The sequence below is a fragment of the Narcine bancroftii genome, chromosome 2 (genome assembly GCF_036971445.1).
Source record: "Narcine bancroftii isolate sNarBan1 chromosome 2, sNarBan1.hap1, whole genome shotgun sequence".
Taxonomy (NCBI): Eukaryota; Metazoa; Chordata; class Chondrichthyes; order Torpediniformes; family Narcinidae; genus Narcine; species Narcine bancroftii.
In genome coordinates this window covers 229786086-229801666 of record NC_091470.1, presented here as the reverse complement: position 1 = coordinate 229801666, position 15581 = coordinate 229786086, and the positions used below count along the sequence as shown (strand labels likewise).

At 42.9% G+C, this 15581-nt stretch overlaps 1 protein-coding gene across 1 annotated transcript; it reads left to right on the top strand.

Annotated features, from left to right (window-relative positions):
* The first annotated feature begins 234 nt into the window (after nucleotides 1-234).
* On the top strand, nucleotides 235-7721 carry LOC138755130 (endogenous retrovirus group 3 member 1 Env polyprotein-like). The gene is made up of 2 exons (XM_069920490.1): nucleotides 235-882; nucleotides 5616-7721. Exon 2 carries the CDS (start codon nucleotides 5927-5929, stop codon nucleotides 7445-7447), a length of 1521 nt encoding a protein of 506 aa, XP_069776591.1. The 5' UTR covers nucleotides 235-882; nucleotides 5616-5926; the 3' UTR covers nucleotides 7448-7721.
* The last annotated feature ends 7860 nt before the right edge of the window (nucleotides 7722-15581 follow it).

The following is a 15581-nucleotide window of genomic DNA, read 5'->3' as shown; positions in this document are numbered from 1 at the left end:
CGGGTATGGATGTCCTGGAACAAAAGGAATCTCTCTCTGAAAACCAACAAGAACCCTCCTGAGTGGTAACCATTTGCCAGTTAAGCACCAAAGCCTGGTGAACTTTATTAATGCTAACTTTTGTGTACAGTACAAGTATTGTGTGCAACCAGTGACAGTGGACTGTGAAACAAAGGTTTGTACATTTATATACCCATTATGCATGTGATATAGAGAATTTAGGTTAAAAAGACTTAAGTTAAAATGTGATGATTAATCATAAACAGGGAAGCCAGAATGGACAGAGAGTTTACTAGCAGTCAAGGACAGAAGGAGCTGCTGAATATGTTTTTTTAAACCTATCTTTTCATGGTCATAGTGAGAGACATGCAGGAGACAAAGGATTGATAAGAAGTGTGAGAAACAGAATTCAGTGAATGTAGAGTTCACAGCGTACGTAACGAACGTGATAATTAATAATGCAGTTATACTTAGAATGTTTTTGTAATACTAACCAATTAAAACAGTATTAATAAGAAGGGGAAGGGCAAATAATAAAGGTATAAAAATCAATGCACTGTATGTATCGGGGCTTAACTGGTGAGAAGCCAGTTAAGTCCAACTCTGCAGACTTGTAAATAAAGCTTGTCGTGTCATCAGTTTTAAAGAGACTCATGTGTGAGAAGTTTTATTTCTGACAAATGGGGGCTCGTCCGGGATCTACACTCCGGCCGTGAGGGGAGGCGAGAAGAGGGACATCGGAGGCGGTGCACCCCGCTGAGTTCAGCGGCTCCTAGTCCCTTGCTCGTCGCTTCGGGCGGCTTGAGCGAGTGGTATCCGGACAGGGTGACACGACAAGACGGAGAGGAGAAGGGTGACGGTTCAATCCCCGGGAAGACACCGGTAAGTGACGACTTACGATTGTGGTGTGGGGATTGGGTAACAGGTGTAACGGGATACACCTGTTTGGATAAAAACCTAACGGAATAGATTAAGTATAGATCTTTTGTCGTTGTGTGAGAACCCTGTCGCGGGACTCTAGGATAGACCCCAGGGAAACCTCGGCGGTAACCGAAGGAGGGACAGCACCTCCGACGAAGTGCCGAGAAGAGAGGGGTCAACCCCAGGAAAACCTCAGCGGTAACCGAAGGAGGGACAGCACCTCCGACGAGGCGTCTGAGAGGAAGGGAGTAGGGCCCAGAGCGAGAGGGTCCTCAGCAACGATAAACAGATCTAGGTGGGAAAATGGGAGGATCAAAATCTAAGGGCTCGTCTGAAAATTCAGGACAATTCCTGGGAGTACCCCTTGACAGCCCTTTGGGGAGAATGTTTGAAAATTGGGATAGTAAAAGATATCGGGACAAAAACAAAAAAAAGATGATCCAATATTGTCTCCTTTGGTCAAAACAACCTATTAAAGGTTCCTCGGTCTGGTGGCCGAAATTTGGATCTGATGAGGATTGGGTTAGACAAGCATTAAACATATATGTAAATTCGAGACCAAAGGTGAATCAAGAAGAGTCAGCATATGCATTTTGTTGGGTTCCCTGGCCAGGATCCTTAACAGAATGTTTTAAATTGAGAGTGGCAGGAGAAAAGAAATGGGAACCTCTGGACAACCTTCCCCCTCCTTATATTCCCCCGGTGCCTACTGCGCCCGAGGAAAGCTTATTACCGGAGGGGAAAGGTGATGAATCTGATTGCCCCGAAGGGGGCCGGGATAAAAAGGATGAATTAAGGGAGTCGGACCCTAAACTTCCACCGGTAAACCGACCCTGGACAAGATCCCAGACTGGTCCAGGACCATCAAAGTTTTCAATAAACCTAAAACCCCTGAGAGAAGTTCCTATGAGAGGACCGGGAGGGGGAACGGGATATGTGAATGTTCCCCTAACTAGTACAGAGGTGCGGGGATTTAAGAAAGAAATGAAAAAGTTATTGGAAGATCCTATAGGACTGGCTGAACAGCTTGACCAATTCTTGGGACCAAACACATATACGTGGGAAGAGATGCAGGCAATAATGGGAACATTATTTTCACCCCAGGAGAGGCAGATGATTCGACGGGCTGCCCTCCTCATGTGGGAATATGAACAACCTGGGGACCCTAGACCCCATGAACAAAAATATCCCTTAAATGAACCCAGGTGGGACAAACGAACACCCGAGGGATTGGCAAGTATGAGACAATATAGAGAGTGGACAATTAAAGGGATACGGGAGGCTGTGCCAAAGGGTCACAATTTTACCAAGGCATTTGGGAACCACCAGGGGAAAGACGAGTCCCCTACTGATTTTTTGGAGAGGGTGAGAAAGAATGTCCAACAGTATGCTGGTGTGGACCCTAGTACACCAATGGGTGAACAGCTTATTCGAATTGAATTTGTTTCCAAATCATGGCAAGACATTAGAAAGAAACTAGAAAAGGAGGAGGACTGGAGTGAAAAACCCCTAAGTGAACTGTTAAAAAAGGCACAAAAAGTATATGTGCAGAGAGAAGAAGAAGATCAAAAGAAGGCGACAAAGGTTATGGTACAGACTATCCGACAGATGAATGCTGAATCCAGAGGGGAAAGAAAACAAAACCTTCCTCTAAACAATCCAAAATATCCAAGAGAGGGAAGACCCCGGAGATTTGTTAAATGCTATTACTGCAATGAGGAAGGACACTTTAAGAGGGAATGCCCCCGATACAAGAGGGAATTGCGTGCCCTCGAACTTATGGAAGAAGATTAGGGGTGTCAGGGGTTCCAAATGTTAGGGACCAAATATAAGAGGGAACCCCTGGTAAAACTAAACATTGGTCCCAAGGGAGAAGAGGTGGTGTTTATGGTGGACACAGGAGCGGAACGAAGTAGTGTAATAACTGTGCCAATCGGAACTGAGCCTATAAAAAGTAATTTGACAATTTCTGGGATAGAAGGAGCTCCCAGAATGGTATCAATAATTCCCCAAGTAACAGTGAAACTGGAAGAAAGAGAAGGGGTACAAGACCTCTTGTTATTACCTTCGGCTGGATTTAACCTCCTAGGAAGGGACTTACAGGCTCTCCTAGGTTTGGGTGCTCTCCCTGTGGACGGAGAAGTGCGAGTCCACCTCTGCGCTTTAAAGGAAGTTGGATGAACGGCAGATCGACGAGAGAGTCTGGTAAAAGGAGGGAAATCGAGGAGGTCTGGACATCCCACCTTTACATGTCACATTAATACCAGGTCATCAGCCGGTAAGGAAACGTCAGTATCCTATTTCTTTGGAAGGGAGAAAAGGGCTACAGCCGATAATTGAGACTTTAATACGAGACGGACTATTAGAAGAATGCATGTCACCTTATAACACCCCTATACTCCCAGTAAAAAAGTCAGATGGATCCTATCGCCTAGTTCAGGATCTAAGAAGTTTGAATGCTATTGTTCAGACCCGCCACCCAGTGGTGCCTAATCCCTATACTATTATGAGTCGGATTCCCCCAGACCATGAGTGGTTTAGTGTTATCGACTTGAAGGATGCCTTCTGGACTTGTCCGTTAGAAGAGGAAAGTAGAGATATGTTTGCGTTTGAATGGGAAAATCCATGGACAGGTAGACGGAGACAGTTTCGGTGGACTGTATTGCCCCAAGGGTTCACTGAATCTCCAAACCTGTTTGGACAAATGCTAGAACAAATCCTGATGGACTATCCACAATCTGATGATTCCCAACTAATGCAGTATGTGGATGATTTACTATTATCAGGACCCAAGGAACAAGAAATGAGGAGAGAGACCATTAGACTCTTGAATTATCTGGGGAAAAAGGGTCTACGGGTGTCCAGAAACAAGTTACAGTTTGTTGAGAAAACTGTGATATATCTGGGACACCAGATAAGTAAAGGACAGAAACGAATTACCCCTGAACGAATTGCGGGAATCACTAGAATGCCTTTACCCCGTAATAAGAAGGAAATAAGACAATTCCTGGGACTCTTAGGATACTGTAGGTTATGGATAGAGGACTACTCAGCTTTGGTGAAGTTTATGTATGATAAACTGACAAATGAAAATGACTATCCATTGAAATGGACCCAGGAGGAGGAGGGATGGTTCGAGGACTTGAAACATCGCCTAACACGAGCCCCAGTGCTCACTCTGCCCTCTTTAAAACAGCCCTTCCAGCTATTTGTCACTCATAACCAAGGAACAGCTGTGGGAGTTTTAACACAGGAAAAAGGCGGTCAGCGACACCCAGTAGCTTTCCTTTCCAAAATGATGGACCCAGTGTCTCGCGGATGGCCGACGTGTATCCAGGGAGTGGCGTTTCTGCCTGGTTCCGCCAGATGTGTTGACGGAATGAGAAGAAATGGGTATGCTATAATAGAAGGAAATACTTGGAAAGTAGTAGAATCCACGAGACTACCCGGAAGCTGGTCAGCACAATCCTGTGAACTATATGCCTTGCAGAGAGCCCTCAGAATACTGGCAAAGAAAATTGGAACGATTTACACAGATTCCAAATACGCATACGGGGTAGTGCATACCTTTGGTAAGATCTGGAAGGAGCGTGGTCTAATTACATCAAGAGGAAAGGAATTGGCACACGAACAGATGATTACTCTGACTTTAGAAGCCTTAACATTACCCCAAGAAATAGCAGTAGTCTACATACCAAGCCATCAAAGGGGAGATAACCCGACAGCAATTGGAAACAGACTGGCTGATGAAGAAGCCAAAAGAGCAGCCATGCAACAAGAAGTCCGTTTGCTGACTTTAATCCCAATAAGGCAAGGCATAAAGACAGCTCCCATTTTCACTGCTAAGGAAGAAAAGAACATGGATCAGCTGGGCGCAAGCCAGTTACCTGATGGAACATGGAAAACACCAGATGGAAGAATTGTTCTAAATAAAGAAATAACTCGCAATATTTTAAAACACCTGCATCAACAGAGCCACTGGGGCACCCAAGCCTTATGTGACACAGTGCTTCGAGAATATGTGTGTAAGGGAATCTACACCTTGGCCCAACAAGAGGTGCAAAATTGTTACCTATGCACAAAAATTAATAAAAAGATAATGAGGACAGGGACCATGGAAGGTCAACCATTAGCCATACGCCCTTTTCAACGTATCCAGATCGACTTCACAGAGTTACCTCAAGTTCAAAGATGGAAATATCTGTTGGTGATAATAGATCACTTTACCCGATGGGTAGAAGCCTTCCCAACAATAAATACTACAGCCTCTACAGTAGCTCGCCTTCTCCTAGAGCAGATAATCCCCAGATATGGTATAATGGATTCTATAGACTCAGACAGGGGTCCACATTTTTCTTCAAAAATCCAGCAATTGATTTGTGATGCATTACAGGTCTCTTGGAAATTACATACCCCTTGGCATCCACAAAGCTCAGGGAAGGTCGAACGTATGAATGGAACACTAAAAATCCAATTGACAAAGTTAATGGTGGAAACTAAAATGCCTTGAATAAAGTGTCTGCCCCTAGCCTTATTGAGAATTCGTACTGCCCCACGAAAAGATGTAGGGCTGTCCCCTTATGAAATGATGTTTGGGCTTCCCTTCTGGAGTACAGTTGAGGGGTGTCCCACCTTGGGGGAAGGGGATATATTTGTTAGGAACTATTTACAGGCACTGTCACGCTCTCTTACAGATTTACGAAAGAGAGGACTATTGGCACAAACACCGCCTCTAGACTTTTCTTTACACAAAGTGGAACCAGGAGACTGGATTCTTATCAAGACCTGGAAGACTGAAAAGCTCCAGCCCCAGTGGGAAGGTCCATACCAAGTTCTCTTAACTACAGAAGCTGCAGCACGAACAAGAGAGAAGGGGTGGACACACGCATCCAGATTTAAGGGACCTGTAGAGGCGCCACAGGACCCTGATACGAACTCAGATTGGACTTGTATTCCTGGAGAAAAACCTCTTACCTTACGATTTCGCAAAAAGACTTAATTCACAATGTTATTGTTATGTTCTTTGATTTTTCTTAGTTTGCCTATGTCTTTATCAGGTGTGAAATGTAAGAAATGCAGAGATACAGTGGTCCTGTTTCAGGACCACATTTGGGGAAGAAAGGAAGGTAATTTCATTTCCCATACCTCAGTTCCTGAGAAATGTTGGGCAGAAAATACCACCCAACATCCATATACCCCTTGTGTGGAAAAAGAAGGAAATAATATGGGTCATTATATACAGATTCCTAATACCACTCCTTTCCCTCTTAACGGTTGGAAAGGTGACTCAAGCCCACCATGCCCTGATGGACTCTGGTTTTGCATACACCAACGTACTGTTCCAATGAGAAGTTACACTCCACACTTGAAATTGCCTGTCCCTTTAAGACAGCCGGACTTAGTTAGAGTCCATCCAAATAACCATGTAAGTTTCGGTAATGTAATTGGAGGAGATAACCTTTTTGTAGATCTGGCAACTAAAATTGCAGGAACTTTTAATGTAACTAATTGTTGGGTCTGCGGGGGTCCACGGATGTCAGAACAATGGCCTTGGTGGGGAGAACCTCTCAATTCATTGACCATGATTTCCCGCATTTGGACAACTAACCGAACAAGATCAAGAGAAACCTGGTCTCTCTCTAACGTCCCCTCTGGTTTTTATTGTCTCTCACGAGCCGGCAAATACCCAGTAGGAGAAAGTCCCTGCAAGGCTGTATGGATTCGCATTTCACCTGGTGTTTTCACTTGGTTTCCTAAACCTCAGACTTGGTTCTTATCCACTGTTTTTAAAACTAATTGCCTACCCCTGTCTAATAGCAGTATTCAGTTTTGGAATTGTACCACTTCCACCATCACAGGACCATACCAATCAAATCCTGTTCTTAAAAGAGTTTGGGAAAGGGGGTATGGAGTATCCCCAAATGGATTATTCTGGGTATGTGGTAATAAAGCTTATACTCGTCTTCCCTCACAGTGGAGTGGAACTTGTTTCCTAGGAATAATCCGCCCAGAATTTTTCCTTCTACCCCACGATCACGGTCATAAATTAGGCGTGAAGATCTTTGATACATTACATCGTGCACCCCGCTCTACCACGGTACATTTGGGAGAATGGAGAGATGATTGGCCTCCAGAGCGCATAATTCAATATTATGGTCCCGCTACATGGGCTCAAGATGGATCTTGGGGTTATCGTACTCCTATATATATGTTAAATCGTATAATTCGCTTACAAGCAGTGCTTGAAATTGTTACAAATCAAACAGCTATAGCCCTGCAATTACTTGCATCCCAGCAAGGTCAGATGCGCTCTGCTATATATCAGAACCGTCTAGCCCTAGACTATCTCCTAGCCACGAAAGGAGGTGTATGTAGCAAACTTAATTTGACTAACTGCTGCTTACAGATTGATGATAATGGAAAAGCCATTCGTAAAATCGCTGATAATATTCGTACATTGTCCCATGTACCGGTTCAAACCTGGCATCCTTTCCCACAATTTATGACAATGCACACGTGCGCTTAGAGGGGTAAAGTAGGTTAAGTAAGTTGATAGTAATAAGTTTTCATGTGCAAAGATAATTAAAAGCAACTTTTGTTTACTTTTGTTTAAGTAACCCTTTATCATGGTGCATATCTATTGCTGCTGGGTTATGGGGTCCTCCGGACTCCGTAACACTGGAATGTCTGTGTTTAGCCATGTTTCCATAAAGCACATCAAGCAGTACTCCCTGATGTTGAAGTCTGGCTTGGAGTTCAACCAGTTTGTTCTCCAAGGATTGCATATTGGCCAGGAGGATGGTAGGGAGCATAAGCCTCAGGTCCCGGCTTCACAGCTTGACTTGCAGCCCCTCCCAAACCCCCCCCCCCCCCCACCGCAACCCTCCGCGTCCATGTGGTTGGGTCTTCTTTACCTGGCTTGTGTTTCCGCTGCTGGAGTTGCTGTTGTACCTGCTTTAGCAGTTTAAAACTCTGGAGTTGTTGTTGCTGTGGGAGCTGTTGTTGTGGGTTTTTTTTTTTAAAACAGCATGTCATTGAGCACTGAATCTGGAGAAAGTGGATCCAATAACCTAGCTTAAAAGATTGAAGTACTGAATGTATGACAAAAGTTCAATACAATTGTGAAAGTGGACAATGAAGAGTTTGCTTCCTGAACACAACTGGTGCATTTCATGAATTTTTTGCTAATGATCACAAAAATCACCTTAAACTTTCCTATCACATACTGTTTTTATAGACTTCCTGTCATATTTTAAGCCTACTTGTATACTGCCAACTAAACAAGCTGTTTTGGCCAGTCCAAGCATGCTTGGAAATGCACTCAGGGCTGGTGCTCTGCAAACATTGCCTCTGGCCTGGGTATGCTTAGTCAGGATAGATGTAGACAGGCTATAAATGCAGCTCACATATATAGATGCTGTGTATTACATTGATGCACATGTTCTTCAGGCAATGGCACAGTGAGTGTACTTAACAATATCACTTATTGTCTTCAGCAAGATTCAATACAGTGGAAATGGCTCATCAATGTCGCAACAGCTGCAATACTTTCTGTTACATTTGTGGTGAGTTTATACTTAAGGCTCAAAGACGCAGCATGACTGCACTTATCAAGAAAGCCGATGAGCTCTACTTCAGTTGTAAAATTGGTCATCAAGACAAACCCAGGGCTCCTCACATTTGTTGTGCAACATGTGCAGTCAACCTGAGAGCATCACTGTATGATGAAACAGGCTAAATTCAAAAGTTCATCGAATGTTTCTCCAACTTCCTACATGATACAGCAAAAGTAAAATTATCTTTTTGTTCAGCTTGAAGTTATCTATCATAATTCTCAAGTTTTTTTTTGGGGAAACCTTTTGAAAAAAATCATTGGCCAATGTTATCAGTGAACCAGATGTAGCAGCAAGCCTTATAAAGGTTTGCTTGATTGGTAAGGAAATGATTACAAGATCATTTCTTTCATATTTCATTGAAGCCACTGTTGTAACTGAACCTCCTCTGCACCAGGTGGATCTTATGCACTGAAATATAAACACAAAAGTGCTGGATGACCTGAAATGTTTACTGTTTTTCTTCCGGCAGGTGCTGCCTGACCTGATGGAATGTTGACAGCATTTTCTGTTTTTATTTCCAATTTCCAGCATCTGCAGTTTTTTTTTAAACTTCCACAACCCCTGACGCAAAACTGGACAGGAGTGAGAGAAGCTTACATCCCCTAAAATCATTTTGATAAATGACATGGTTAGCATGCCTTTACTGCGCCAACAACCCGGGTTCGGATCCAGCAATGTCTGAAAGGACTTTGTACATTCTCCCTGTGTCCCTGTGGGTTTCCTCCAAGTGCTCCAGTTTCCTCCCACCTCCCAAAGATGTACAGGGTTAGTGAGTTAATTAATCTCATGAGCAGAGTGGGCTCATGGGCCAGAAGGGCCTGTTACCATGCTACATCTCCAAAAACAAACGATTGAGCCATGTCAATGACCAGTTTAACCTCACTTACTGAATGTCATCTGTGTACCTTTTGCTACTTGTATAAAACTGTTGTACATTAACATTACTATGTATGTAATTTATACAATTATGAAAAACTGTAGGCAAGTGGGAGCATTCTATCTATTCCTACCTTAGAGCATTAAGACAATTCAACATGTGAAAGACTGATATTCAATTACATTGCTCGAATCTAATCTCCAAAAATATTTGAACAGTGGGGCTTAAATGACTTTATAGCAGCAAATGGAGTGGAATGAGCTTATTGCTTTGTCTTTATAATACAACTAAAAAGTAGCCTGTTAAAATAGGTTACCAGTCATTCACCCATCCCTATTCCATGATGAAGCACAAGGGGAACACTGAAACCATACAACAAATCACCGACATGAAAGGAGTTCCTGTAGCTTAGAAGTTGTTCAACTATGTGGGAGCACCATCACAGATCAGGCTCTATCCACGTACGCTCTATCCATGTCTAAGTGGGTTTCCTCCAGGGACTCCAATTTCCTCCCACCCTTCAAAATCATATGGGGGGTTTTGTAGTTAATTGGCGGAAATTGGGCTGCATGGGCTCGTGGGCCGGAAGGGCCTGTTACCATGCTGAATGTCCAAATTTAAAAATTTCAGTTCTATATTGTTAGTGTTTAATACATTGTGATCTGGTCATTTCAAACTTGACTGCAAAGGAAAGAATAAAACTCCCCATTCATGGATGCTAACTTCATTTCTTCATGCAGAGATATGGGAGACTTAAGATTGAAAGCAAATTTAAATGTTAAGAATCAAAGATGCTGTGTCAGATCTGAGAGTTGTCCAAGTTTTAATTTGTTGTTAACGTTAAGTTAGTAATAAAGTTAAATCCAATATTTAAGGAAGCACAAAAATCTGCAGATGCTGGTTAAAGAAATAAAATAAAAGCAGAAAATTTGAGAAAATTTCAGGAGTTCAAGGCATCCACAGAAAGAGGAACAGTTGCTTTGTCAGATAAGAACCGTGAGAAGCAAGATGGTGGCAGCAAAGGTGGTGATGGGTGAAACTTCTCTGAGTGGATGAAGAACGATTGTTTTAATGCAATACTCAAAAGGGCTGGATAAACTCAGTCATATTTTCAGATTTATTGTCAGAATACATACATGACATCACATACAACCCTGAGATTCCTTTTCCCTGCAGGCATGGCAGAATTGCCACTAATTGGTAGTTCAAAAAATAAACTGTACACAGCTGAAACAAAGAAAAGAACTGTAAACAGATCATGAATGTAAACAAACTGACCATGAAGCATCCTTAAGGAGTTCCTAGTGTCGGCCAACTTTCTTATTTAACAGGGATCGTTTTAAGCTGCTCGGGTGTATAATTTGCGGCTAATATGGTCTTGGCCAATTGAGGCATGAGCCAGGAGCTACAAAGACAGAAAGAGAAAGGGACAGCAGGCAAAAAAAAGTTATTCTTTTAGACAGAGCATAGCATGTTATCTATTGTTGGAGAACTCGATGTTGAGTATGGTGGAGTGCAAAGTGCCCTGGTGGAAGATGTTGTCCCTCAAGTTTCCATTGAATGTTGTTGTTTACATTTAAATCATGATTTACAACTTTGAGCTTATATAATTTATTCTTCATTTATGCAAACATTATGAAAATATACATACCACACTAACTTATTGCTCCAATTGCAGAAACAATGATAGGTCACGCAACATTTTGGACCTGTAATGTGCTGTAATAGTCAATGTTTTATGTCTGAGATCATCTGGATGACAAATATTGCACATTAGGGATGTCCAAACATTAGAGTGTGACCTCCAAAGTACATGACCTTAGTCTTAGCACCCCCTCTGTAATTGGATCCATGACTTACAATCCACAGGCCACAAATCGGTGAGGATTGGTGACAGTACCTCCTCCACCATTGCCCTCAATACAGGGTCCCTAAAAGGCTGTTTACTCAGTCCCCTACTATACTCCCTGTATGCACACAATGGTGTGGCCAAACACTACTCCAACTCCATCCATTAATTAGTGGATAACGCCACCATCGCAAGCAGGACTTCGAACAACCCATGAGTCAGAGTATTGTAGGGTGATAGAGGGGCTGGTGGCTTGGTGCCAGGACAACATTTCCCTCACATACAGCTCTGCTTTCCACATAATCATTCCAAACAAACTTATCCCCAAGCTATATGACTTCAGCACCCCCACTTTGGTACATGTGGTGATCAACTCTATGAATTACAAGCTGAAAGATATCAAGAAAGAGTGATTTTGATGCTGAGCTCATTGGAAATATCTGGGGAGGGAGAGTAGGTATTGTTTGTTTGAACTCACAAAATAACGTAGGTATAGTTTAGTTAACCTGCATCACAGCGTGACGGGTTTACATGCGGGGGGTAGGAGAGTGCATGTGCATGCGTGCGTTCGGTTTTGTATATGTGTTGCATGCAAATAAAGTTCACCGTTTAGTACTAACCTGTGTCTAGGATTGTCACTCTTTGAACTCTTCAAACTTGTTCTCCCACCACGATACCCATTTAAAATCAGTGGCAACACTTAATTTATTTGGAATGTGAAAGGAGCCATTTAAATTTACATAGAACCAGAGAACATTACAGCCTGCATTCACTTCAGCAGGCAGCTCATTCCATCCTCCCACCATTCTCTGTGTAAAGAAGTTCCCCTTAAACTTTTCCTTTAATCCATGTCCTCTGGTTTTTATCTCACCTGCCCTCAATGGAAAAAGCTTATATACATTTATACTGTCTAGGCCTCTCATAATTTTAAATACCGCTATTAAATCTCCCCTCATTCTTCTATGCTCCACAGAATAAAGTCCTAACTTATTTAACCTTTCCCTGTAACTCAGTTCTTGAAGTACCAGCAACATCCAAGTCTAGTACTCTTTCTATCTTATTGATAACTTTCCTGTAGTTAGATGACCAAAACTGCACACAGTACTCCAAATATGGCCTCACCAATGTCTATATAACTTTACCATAACATCTCAACTCCTATACTCAATTTTTTGATTTATGAAGGCAATGGCAAAATGTTTTTTTGCAACCCTATCCACCTGTGATGACACTTTCAGGTAATAATATATGCATCTATATTCCCAGATCCCTCTGTTCTATCACACTCCTCAGGGCTCTATCATTTACTGTGTATGTCCTACCTTGGTTTGTCCTTCTAAAATGCAACACCTCACATTTGTCTGCATTAAATGCCATCAACCATTTTTCAGCTGGTCTAGGTCCCTCTACAAGTTTTGAAAACCTTCCTTGCTGTCCACAATGCCTCCAATCTTAGTGTCATCTGCAAACTTGTTGATCCAATTTACCTCATTATCATCCAGATCAGTGCTATACTGTATATATTTGTATATAGTCTAATTCTTGGATCAAATTCTGGATAAAATTTAAGGGATTTGACTACTGCACACATACTATTGTTGACTGCGGCAACAACCTGTGTTGTTTGAGGTGTCATGATCTTGGATGGAAATGCTGCCAGGGAATAGGTGAGAATCTTCAGTTGGGGTGTTGGGAGCTCAGATGGGTGAGTGGCTGAAGTCTAGGCGAGAGTCTATGTCGGGGCATCGGGAGCTTGGATGGATGGGCATCCATGGCATCAGGAGCTTGGATGGGTGGATGGCCTAGGTGGGAGTCCACAGTCAGGGCGTCGGGAGTTCGGTTGGGCAGGTGGCCAGGGCCTAGGTGAGAGTCCACAGATGAGGTATCTGAAGATCTGGTGGGCAGGTGTCCAGGGCCAAACATAGGAGATTGACATTTACACATGATAAATGGAAAATACTAGATATTTGGTCCAAAATAGGGGGGTTGACTTTCACAGGGTATCAACTATTACACGCATATGTATGGTAGAGGACAAACAACAATGGTCTCAGCACCAATCCCTGAGGCACACCACTAGTCAAAGGCCTCCAGTCTGAGAAGCAATCATCCACCACTACTCTCTGGCTTTTCCCTTATAGCCAATGTCAAATCCAGTTCACTACCTCACCATGAATACAGACTGCCTGAATGTTCCTGACTGATCTCCCATGTGGAATCTTTTCAAAGACCTTATTATGTTGTCCATGTTAACCACATCCACAGCCTTTACTTCATCATCTCCTCAAAAATCTCTACAAGATTGGTTAAACACCACCTTCCACACAGCCATGTTGACTATCCCTAATCAGTCCCTGGCTATCCAAATACTTATAGATCTAATCTCTGAGAATCCCTTCCAATAATTTACCTACAATTGATGTTAGGCTCACTGGACTAGAATTTCCTGGGTTAACTTTGCAGTCTTTTTTAAACAAAGGAACAACACGAGCTAACATCCAATGCTCCGGTTACACCCCTGTGGCTGAAAACATTTTAAATATTTCTGCAAAGGCCCTTGAAATTTCTATACTAGCATCCCTCAAGGTCCAAGGGAATACCTTTCAGGCTCTTGGGATTTATGAACCCTTATTTGCTTTAAGACAGCAAGCACTTCCGCCTTTTTAATATGTATAAGTTCCATGATCTCACTGCTCGTGTCCTACTTGCCACGACTAGTAAATACTCCGGATCAGAATTTATTCACTTGAACAAATCATGAAATTTGGTGTTTTGTGGCAGCATCATAGAGCAAACATTCATATTAGAACCATTTTACAGCATTACAGTAAAAAAAATAGTGCATCAAAAGTAAGACAGTGCCTTTGGTTCATTGATCATTCAGGAATCTGGTAGCAGTGGGGAAGAAGCCGTCCTTGTGCCGTTAAGTGCTCATCTTTAGGCTCCTGTATCTTTCTCCAGATGGTAGCAGAGTGAAGAGGGCATGGCTTGGGTGGTGTGGGAGGGTGGGGGGTCTTTGAGGAGAGAGGCTTTTTTTTAAGACTCCACTTCATGTAGATGTCCTCAATGGAGTGAAGTCTGGTGCCTGTGATGTTGCAGGCTGAGTTAACAACACGCTGGAGTTTATTCTTGTCCTGAGAGTTACCACCTCCATATGAAGCAGTGATGCAACCAGCCAGAATGTTCTCTATGGTACACTTGTAAAAGTTTACGAGAGTCTTTAGTGACATACCTAACCTCCTCAGACACTACAAAGTATAGCAGCTGGCGAGCCTTCTTTGTGATTGCATCAACATGGAGGCTCCAGGACAGATCCTCGGAGATGTTGTCACCCAGGACCCTCTCCAATACTGAGCCTTCAATGAGGACTGGGTCACGTTCCCCTGACTTCCTTCTGAAGTCCACAATCATCTCCTTGGTTTTGCTAACATTGAGTTCAAGGTTGTTGTCATTACACCATTTAACGAGCTGATCTATCTCTCTCCTGTTCGCTTCCTCATTGCTGTTTATGATTCTGCCGACAATTGTGGTGTCATCGGAAAACTTGTAGATGGCATTGGGATTGTGCCTGACCACATAGTCATGAGTGTGTAATGAGTAGAACAGTGGGCTAAGCATCCTTGAGGTGCGCCTGTGTTGATAATCAGTGAGGAGGAGACATTGTTTCCAATTTGTACTGTCTGTGGTCTTCCGATGAGAAAGTCAAGGATCTAGTTGCAGAGTGGGTTACAGAGGCCCAGGGTTTGCAGCTTCTTGACCAGCATTGAGGGAATGATGGTATTGAAGGCCGAGCTATAGTCGATGAAGAGCAGCCATTTATATGAATTGTTGTTTTCAAGGTGATCTAGAGCTGAGTGGAGAGCCAGCGATATTGCATCTGCTGTGGACCGATTGTGACAATACACGAATTGCAGTGGGTCCAGATCTTTACTTAGGTACGTGTTAATTCTGGCCATGACCAGCTTCTCAAAGCATTTCATCACAGCAGAAGTCATTGAGGCAGCTCACACAACTCTTCTTGGCTACCGGGATGATTGATGCCCTTTTGAAGCAGGTGGGAACCTCTGACTGCATCAATGAGAGGTTGAAAATGTCCAAAAATGCTCCAGCTGATTGGTTGGTGCAGATTTTCAGTACCCTGTTGGGTATGCCATCAGGGTCTGACGCTTTGCGAGGGTTCACCCTCTTGAATGATGTTCTAACATTATCCTCAGAGACAGATCTCACATGTGATGCTAAAAAGAAATCACATTTAAAGATCTCCCCTTTAGAGCTAGGTATTCTCTTTTGGCTCCATACATACTCTGAACATCAAGGG

Coding starts and splice junctions, on each gene's coding strand:
- LOC138755130 (XM_069920490.1), top strand. CDS start 5,927: ATGTTATTGTTATGTTCTTTGATTTTTCTTAGTTTGCCTATGTCTTTA.